The following is a 10000-nucleotide window of genomic DNA, read 5'->3' on the forward strand; positions in this document are numbered from 1 at the left end:
GAACCATTTTAATGCCAAGGATACTAACAATATTGGGAAAATTATCTAAAAATAATTTGTTTTTAAAATTTATCGTAATAAATAATTTACTCGGAAAATCTTTATTTTGGAAAGTCTTCAGGTAAGATCTTTTCGACTCGTAAATATGAAAGAAATTGAAAAATGATTTCTCAAACAGAGAGTTGCAATATTTTTTCAATAATTCCTTTAACAAAATTTCTCTAAAATATAATGTTTATTTTTTTTTATTATAGATTTTTGAAATTTCAAAAGCCATTAAAATTATATCATTTGATTGATTCTTGGCATTAAAACAATGAATTATATTAATAAGAAATTTGGAGAAAATGGTGTGACATATTTTGTGTGATTGATAATCGCAGGTGGGCCGGCAGCGGCCGCTTCAGGGGGCTATGGGCCCACAGCGGGCACTGGCGGGGCTGCGGGGGGCGGGCCCGGGGGTTCTTGGAACTCCTGGAATATGCCACAAAATGGGCCCCCTCCTGGGACTCAGCCACCACCTCAGCCCCCTCAGCCTAATTCCTCGCAGCCCAACTCCAACTCGAACCCCTCTGGCCCGCAGGGTGAGTCTTCAAGCTCAGTCAAACAAACTCTTTCCTCTTTCCACCCTTTCGCATCATACAGTTCTATTTTCACATAGTCGAGCCTGGCTATAAATTATTTTATTTTATTATCTATTGATTTTTTTGTCTTTCTTTCTCTCTTCTTCTTTCTCTATCTGTTTAAACTAGAAAAGAAAAAAAAATATTTTTTTATACGAATATGATAATTAACTAATTAGAAAATCATTATCACTGGTCGTATCAGGGTGTGTTTGTACACAGACTGATCATTATTTTTAATAACGATCGATAAACACGCGGCGAAGTGAGACGGCATGATTGTAATTTGGCGTGATATATCGAGAGACATCATGCTTCGCTTATTAACAGTATTTTTTATTGCGGAAAAATTTATTGTACAGTTAAGTATTTCCTTTAGATCGTCTACAACAAATGTAATGCCTGTTTCTTTTATAATAACTTTTGTCTGTTAACATACAATAAATTAATGTTATTGGCTTTTGGAGTTCACCGAGAGATGAGTTTTTCGTGCATTGAGGTTGGAAGAACGAGAAACCGAAGAATTTTAAATTGTGTTGTAAATGAAAGAGAAAAATTTATTTTTTACTGAATAAAATTTGAATCCTATTACGATCCTCTGCTGTTCCTCGATTCCTTAATATTTGCACATTCGTTAGTTCGTTTAATTATCTGGTAATTTTTACATGTCTTTGCGCTTGTTCTCTTTTTTGCGTCTAGAATGTTGAGAGCATGTAATTTCATTTGTACAAATTATAAATATACGTAGTTTTAATGCAGATCAATTTAGGATTATAAAAAATGTAAATCACATCGTTTTATATATCTTTATTAGTATATACTTAAAGGTAGAGAGCTACGCTTAGAATATTCGTTATGCTTACAAACGTTTTAGACAAGATTCAGTGGATATCGTAGTATTGTAATCATCGGCATTCCGCACTTATTCATCCATTACATCACTCTTAATTTTTGTAATTTTTTAATCCGAAATCGATCATTTTTTGTCCTATTTGTAATCCAATACAAATATTTTCTTTCTACTTTCATTGGTTGTTTTTTAATACCTCCCAGAAAAGTAATTGGCCAGTGTTCTTTTATTGGTTGTCGTATTTTTTTAGAGTAGACTAGATATTTGCAAATAATTTTTTAAGTGTATTTATATTCTTCTGATCTATTGTAATGCCATTGTAAAAAAAGGAATATAAAAATTTTGAATTTATAAAAAAAAAAATTACTATAATGTAGTATAGTGCAATCCTGATCTCGTTTCTCCCATTTCCTTTGTCGACTAGTAAAATCTGAATCGAATTCATATTTATTCGAATCTTAATTTTTTTAATACCTTTTTTGCAATTTCTTGCTAGATTTTCTTTATTAGTTCTTTATTAAAATTCGCTCGATTTAATTTTATATACATATATACACATATATATATACATAATATAATAAGATTATAATAAGATTCGTTAACAGCAATTTTTATTCCTAATTACGATAGATGTTGATTCGTTTGTAATCTTCTGAGATCAGTACAATTCTCTGCTTATTTTGCATAATCAGTCTTTTATAAAATTAACGTAAACTGCATTCGTTTTTTTAATTTCTCACGATGCTTTCCATTTACATGTAACATCTGTTCTCTAAACATAAAACTGATCTCGATAATTTTAATATAATTCCTCTATATTTTGAAAATATTCTTTATTATATATTCCTATAAAAAAAAAAACGAGAGATATATTTTTAGATACTTTCGTTTAATTCACCAATTATATAAATATTTATAATTCTAATATATTATTGAAGAGTATATAATTATTCTTCGATGGCATGAAAGTGGCAATGAAAAGTATCAAAAATGTATCTTTACCGTGGGAAGAAGTATATCCCACAGCTTATGAATAAACGAAACGAGGTAAGTGGGGAAGTTGGATAATACGATGAAAATCAATGTTCCAGGTGACATGTATTCACGACAGACCACCGGCTCAGGTGCACCTGGGTCCAGTAGCAGTTCAGCTAAAACTCCGGATTATACTGGGTACTCTGCATATGGTAATTACGCTGACACCAGTTATCCTCAGCGTTCGTATCAAGGAGGAGAAAGCAACCAAGGTGGGTATGCCGCCAGCGCCCCTAAACCCCAGCAAGGCTTTGATTTCAAAGAGTGGCCCACCTCATGACCATTTTAATTGACCCGTGATGGAGAGATGCGCTGAATGGCTTGGCCTTGCTCGTGGGTTATTTCATATTACATATTTAAAAAAAAAAAAAATAATAAAAGAATAAAAATAAAAAAAATAAAAAAACAAAAGAAAAAAAAAATAAAAAAAAAACAGAGATATTGCGCATTGATCGTGAGAATCTGCGCTCGATTCTTGGGACATTCTTTGGTTATATTCTATTTATATTTAACAATAATAAGAAACAGATTTTATTTTCAGCATGTTGGTAGTAAATTGTTGTGAGAAGAATTTCGGGGAGTTTGATACTATTTTCTTTTTCTTTCTTACAGAATTTATTGTCGATTGTATGCGTCGAATCGAAATACCGTACTCGAGGTTTTTATTTATCGATGTTTTTTAACTGTTGAAAAATTTTGCCGGGAATTGTTCGTACAAAGAATGTCTCCATCGAGCCGGTATGTCGTTCGCGAGCGGTCGTACTTCCAGTTTTTTAAAGATCTTGATGAAACATAATACTTTTTGACATATCTTTTTTGGCAATCGAAAAAAAGAGAAATGCATCTTGCCCAAGTTTGTAAAACGGAAGCGTCAAAGAAAATAGGGTGTGTTAGGTTTCTCGAAACATTGATTTCATTGATCGCTCGCGTGAACGGCCCATGATCTTGTTGGGTTTCAAAAGTACAGTGGAAACAATTGAAACCACAGGCTGAAAGATAGACGTAAACTGAAAGAAACATAAAGCAAAGCAGATGAATATGAAAATGGTAGGATAAAAATGGACACCCATGGTGCAAGCGAATTTTGTATGGCACTGGGATAGAGGGTAGGAAGCGGAACATAGAAGTATTATAAGAGTTAAACTAGAACAGATGGAATAAGTGAACTAAAGCATTAAAGTAAAAAGCGAGTGTAAAGAAATGTAAGAAATGCTGAGCATTAATTACACAACAGCATTCGAGCGGGGGTGAATGAGATTTCGTTTTTTGAGATATTAATTCTCATTAGATGGCACAAATTTCGATGCTCGTTCACCTTTTTGATACTTTTAGTGAACTCTTCGGTAATTTGAAAATAAGAATATTAAGTAAAATGAAATACTATTATATTACGGTCTCCAGTGGAAGTCAGCGATTGACTTGCACATTCGAGACACCCGTCCCTCCACGATCTCGTATTTATTAAAATAGTTGTTATGCTGGAATGATGGAAAAAAGAAAATGAGTAACGAGTAATTAACGAAATAATTAAGTAAGGTGTTCACACAGGCTGACTTATAATCTAAACTACAGAGATAGTGTAAAATAAAATAATAGATCCTTTTAATATGATGTATGTATATCTATAACTCTATGACAGCAGGGTGCAGTTTCCTTAAGAATATGTTTTCTTCTCTTTCTAGTTTTTTATCTTCACGACGTATCATTATTAGTATATTAGACATACATCGATGTCTAATTCCCTTTTTTCTTAATTTCTTTCGCTTTTGACTTTATCTAATTTAGGTTGTCTGGTCCTTTTCCGTTTCCATCGTAATAAAAATTTTTATCGTTTCTGGAAGGAAGAGGACGAGAAAGGAAATAAATAAATAAATAAATAAATAAATAAATAAATAAAAAAGATAATGAATTTTTTAATGAAAAATAAATTTGTATAATAAGAATGATTGGTCCGTCAGACGGGTTTCTGTACGGTCATTATTGCATTAAATGTGAAAATTAGTTTATTTTTTACTTCGGATTTATAATAGTTAATTATTAGGCATGTTTAAGATTACAATTATTGTTACTATTAATTAATTACTTCTATGATAATTATTACTATTATACTACTATTACCATTATAAACTATTTACAGCTATTTATCACTACTTACTGTTGCGACTGCTCCTACTGCAACCATTATGATTGCAACTATTATACACACTATTATTACTGTCTATGATAATTACAAATATTGTACGATGATGCTTATAAGTGTTTAAATTTTAGATGATTAGAGATGAAAAGAGATCATGATATCTAATTGATGGAGGGAGGGGTATTTGTAATTTGTGCGGTGTACTCGGCGGGGGGCTTCGATCTGAAAAGTCTACCTGATTAAATATATGACTTAATTGTATTTACTCTGTAGGATTTACCATAGTTCTAAACAAGAAATATTTCGGAAGAATGCTCTCAAATGCTCATGTTTATTACTGAGCGGGTCGCGTTGTGTCTTACTTTGTCAATAAGAATCGCAAGTATTAACGCTAATGTAATTTTAAATTTTTTACGATGTCACAATATAATCAGTAGGTTACAATTAATAACGGAACAGCAATTTGAGTAAGCTTCCTCACTATTGATCTCAATACGATTAGGGTTTTCTTTCCCTTCATATAGTATCTAATTGTTTTCTTGTCAAATTGTTACAATTATTATTTTTTTTTTTTTTTTCCTTATTACTTTTCTTATTACTTTTACATTTTTCATTACTTATTATAATAACATTACGAACTCTCGCGATATAAGGCAGTCAAGTTTTTTAAATCGTTGATCGACGTTAAAAAAAAATATCAATTACACTTGTACTTATTCCGCACGTCTATCTAAACTGCTCGTTACCATTTCCAATTCGGTAAATTTAATTAACAGTATCGCGTAGTTAATCGTAGAAACAGGGATACGTAAAAGTCAATGGGATGAAGAGAAAGCATTAACAAACGCGACTCGTGGAAACTTCTGGGATCAACGCAATAACACATTTACTGACTACTACTACTAAATGACAAGAAAAGACGAGTTAGGGAGCTCAATCAAACGAATACCACTTTTTACACTAATTGTTATGATAATTACACGAACACGTACTCTCAACAGATACACATTTCTTACACATACACTTCTACGCGCATAAAAAAAGTAAATTAATTAAAACAGAGGCCACAAGTTATTGAACATCCAAATAATAGTAAATTAATAAGATGCTAAAATAGATAAAGAAAAAAAAAATAATAAAATGAAAGAGATGACTTTGTGGTTGTACTAAATAATATGTTATTTAATATCTATTTGAGAGGCAAGAGAGAAAGAGAGAGAGAGTGGGAGAGAGTGAGAGGGAGAGAAAGGTTAGAGAGATTGTGACAGGAGAAAATTTAGAGAGAACGAGAGAGAGAGAAAGCGCGAGAGAGAAAAAGTTTTTATCTTTACGGCTGTTTTTTCAGAATTTATTTTATAAAGTAATATAATTAAAAAAAAACGTAAAAGAAAAAACCACTAGTAATATCGATTATGATTATAATTATTAATAACTAACTAATTGTATTCCTTACTATTATCGATTTTTAAATAAAGTTAAAGTGTATAAATTTAAAGAATTTTTAAGTGTATGCTAAAGCAGTTGAGAGAAAGTGATTATATAACATTTGATTTTATAGACATGTTAACGATAATTAATGTGTTTGCTGAAATCGTAAACGAGGTAAATTAATTTATATTATAATTAACGAGTCTCAGAGGGATGATTAAAATTATTCTAGTGAGAAGGGAGGAAAATGTGAGGGAGGGAAAAAAGAAAAAAAGAATAAATAAATAATGATGATACAAAGTTAAATGGCTGCCTTGCCACATTTGTACATACATATATTTTAGGGTATGCTGGAAAAGTTATAGTATCGAGATAATAAGCGAAAGTGGTAGCAATGGATTTGAAAAAAAAAAAAATACACACAAAATGATGACGAGAAAGCGGGAACTAGCGGGATTATTCGAATAATTGACGATTTAATAATTATAACAGATAATATATTTATATTTAACGCAATATTATTAGTATTTTTCAATACAGAAATAATGCATCTAATTAACATAATATGTAGCAAATAGGGAAAAATACTTTGATTCTAGCCGTTGTTACTACCTGTCGTGGTCTCGTAATTTTTTACGAGTTACGACTTGCTCTCAGGGTTGTTACTGTCTTTTTTTCCACTTCTTTCTTTGAATCTTTTTCTTTTTCTTTTTTTTAATCATTTTTTTTTATGTTCTCCCTGTTTAATAATTTTACTTACTATTAGAATCTTCAAGAATTGTTGAATGTATTTATATACATTTATTTTTAGGACGATATATCTTTTTTTTGCGTTTCGTTATTTTTTGTTTTCTTACTCATATAAAGTAGGCTCTTAATTCAGTATTTAAAGAAAACATTTGTGAAATGTTTTTTTTTTCTTTTTTCTTTTTTTAAATCATTTATATAAGTGATGTTATGCGAAAGAGCATGGTTTTTACTGTAAAATATTTATTGTTGATTCATAGGACTGAGACACTTTATTTCGTATAGAGAGATAATAATTGTACATTAAGATTTAAGTATTGAAAACCATAGATGGCTCGTAGATTTAATTCTTCTCGTTACTTTTAAGACACTATCAACAGGGAGAGTAAAACGAAAAAAAAAAAAAGGAAATCAACTTTATAAAACATTAGATATGTAATTTTTACACTTTTTACACTTTTGCACGTTTTAGTATTTTCCCTTTTCTTTAAAGAATCACTTAAGATTAAAATATTCTGCTGTCTGTTCCGTATAATAATTATAAATAATTCATGCATTTCATAACTTCGCTTAATCATTATCTCTTCTACTTTTATTCCTTCTTCTTTCTTTTTTCTTTTTTTTTTTTTTTTAATGTAAAGATTTAATGTAATTTAGTTATTCACTTTTGTCTTAATTTAATTAGGTAGTGCATGTATAAAATCTTTTTTAATCTAAAGAATACGCATGTGTTAGTTTGCAAGGTGATGAAACAAAAAAAAAACTGATAAAAATAAAAAAGAGTTAAGCATTCAATATTTAAAAACTTGATATGAGATATGATAAAATATATTATAATTCCGGGGGCGTTACATGTCTGTTTTTAACGTTAACGCATACTTGTCGTCCCGCTCACTGAAGACTGGTCATTATAATTAAATGTTATACTTAAATAAACTTACTATTCATATTGTAATCTATACGAGAAACAAGTTTTTATCGATGAGTTTATCTTGTATTTTTAATGGATATTAATATAATTAGTTTGGTATCACAACGACGTATTGGCTATTGCATTTTTACACGCTTATATTGTATTTCAATTGATTCTTCAACACATTCGCATTTTTTCCCCTCTTGTTTGTCGGTTTAATGGGCAAGAAACAATTAACGTTCGAAATTATGATATCACAGTAAACGTATATACTTGCCACGAATCGGAACGGTATGAAACTTACGTGGGCATTTTTCCAAGTTGTAAGGAATAACGTTCGGGAAAGATCTGTTTATCATACGATAAATATATTTTTAAACTTTAACGTCGAAATCGTTTAACCGCCATTCAAAGCACAAATTTCATTGGTGATATGAGTGATATCAAACAGATTGAGAAAAGAGAGAGAAAGAGAAAAGAAATAATAATAAAAGTACCACTGCCTGAGCTCGTTGTCTATCCATCGGTTTTCGTTGTATATTGATCAGTTAACAGCCCCAAAATTCTGTAACTTGTTCGAGCTGTTGCCAATCTCTATATTTATCATCGTGAGGAAGAAAAATTGAAATGAAATGTCGATTAATGTTGAAACACTTGTTTAACACTTGTATTTGATTCGAACGGAATAATGAGAACGAGGAGAAAAGCAAGGAAAAGAATTGTGTCATTGGTATTATCGTATAGGTGGTGCAATGATTTCGGCATTACACGAAAGAAATATCAGAATATGACGCGATATCAGTGAAGAAATCGAGACATGAAATAGAACAGAATTAAATAGCAAAAAAAAAAAAGAAAAAAAATGTGTGTCATATATGTATACGCATATACAGACGTACACGCAGACACACGCGTACACCGGTACACACCGTTGATATTCTAAATTACGTTTACAGTAGATGCAATTAAGATATTAAATTATAATTCTACAAAGTGATTTTTCTGATAGGACGAGGTAAATCATTAAATAAAAGAAATTATTAATCATTAAATAAAAGAAAACGAGTAAAAAAAGTAATTAATAAAAAAGAAGCCTGTATAGTAGCGAAGGAAAAACGTAGAAATTTAAAGAAACAAAAAAAAAAAAAAAAAGAAAAACAAAAATTTCGAATTTTACATAAGAAGAAAAAAGAAATTCTAAATGTAACTACGTTTATGTTAAGTGCCCTGCTAATAAGTGTGAAAGAAACTTTATATCGACGTATAGATCGTGTATAGGCGAAAAATCGTTTAACGATGTGTGCGCAAGAAAAATCGACACACGTGTACACACACTCATCGACACACATGTTCACACATTACCACTTCACACCACATTAAAATGCTTCACATTCTGAGACTAAGGATTGGGAAGGGGGAGGGGAGGGGAATGAATTAAGAAAAGAGAGGGAAGACTAAAATTTCTAGAGATTTTTAACGAAACCGTGAGTGCATTAGCGAATTGGAGAAAAACGATCGAATAGGAACGACTAAAGCATATAAGACTTCTTTCTTCCTGAAATGTTACTCGAGAGCCACTAATCGTAAAATATATATACATATATATATATATATTATATATATATATATGTATATATATTGCATTAAGAGAAAAAAAGAAGGGAAAAAAAAGAAAATTAATATCTTCATTTCGCTCGAAAATAAGACGGAGAAAAAAAGAGTAAACGAGAAAATTCGTTTTAGTGAATGGAATTCCTACAGTTTGGAATGCTTTGTCTCGCATTGAACGAACGAGAATCGATCGATCTACTTTTATCATATTTTAGTGTGAAGTATAAGATAAAATAAACGTAAAGAAATGAAACAAGTCGACGATGACGATTGTAACGATAATAAATGAAATTGTTAACTGTAATAACATGACCTGTATACTTGTAACTTTTAGCATTATATTGGTAAGATCGTGCCCCCCGTACGAGCCAAACGATTAGAATATTTATAGTGGAACGATAGATAATGTGAAACGATTATGAAGAAAAATAATAAAAATGATTAAATGAGAATTACATATATGTTAGTAAGATACGGTCGCATCGGTTGTGTTGGCTGTCGAAAGAAAAAACGAAACGCGAACGGCCTAGCCGATGTGACCACGTAAACGGCGAAAAAAGAAACGTATCCATGTTAATCGTGTTTTACCTCAGACTTAAGGATACATTTAAGTATCTTTACGCTCGCACGCTTTCTGTCCATCTTATTCCCAG

General features: G+C 30.8%; 1 protein-coding gene across 3 annotated transcripts in view; it reads left to right on the forward strand.

The window, feature by feature from the left end:
• LOC108000168 (heterogeneous nuclear ribonucleoprotein 27C) overlaps positions 1-10000 on the forward strand; it is a 34931-nt gene that overhangs the window by 7368 nt on the left and 17563 nt on the right. For all 3 annotated transcript variants that reach the window (XM_062083769.1, XM_062083771.1, XM_062083770.1), the window contains exons 7-8: positions 384-584; positions 2565-2720. In XM_062083769.1, the coding sequence (XP_061939753.1) occupies positions 384-584; positions 2565-2720 (357 nt within the window). The remainder of the gene's footprint in view (positions 1-383; positions 585-2564; positions 2721-10000) is intronic.

This window comes from Apis cerana, linkage group LG13 (assembly GCF_029169275.1).
Source record: "Apis cerana isolate GH-2021 linkage group LG13, AcerK_1.0, whole genome shotgun sequence".
Taxonomy (NCBI): domain Eukaryota; kingdom Metazoa; phylum Arthropoda; class Insecta; order Hymenoptera; family Apidae; genus Apis; species Apis cerana.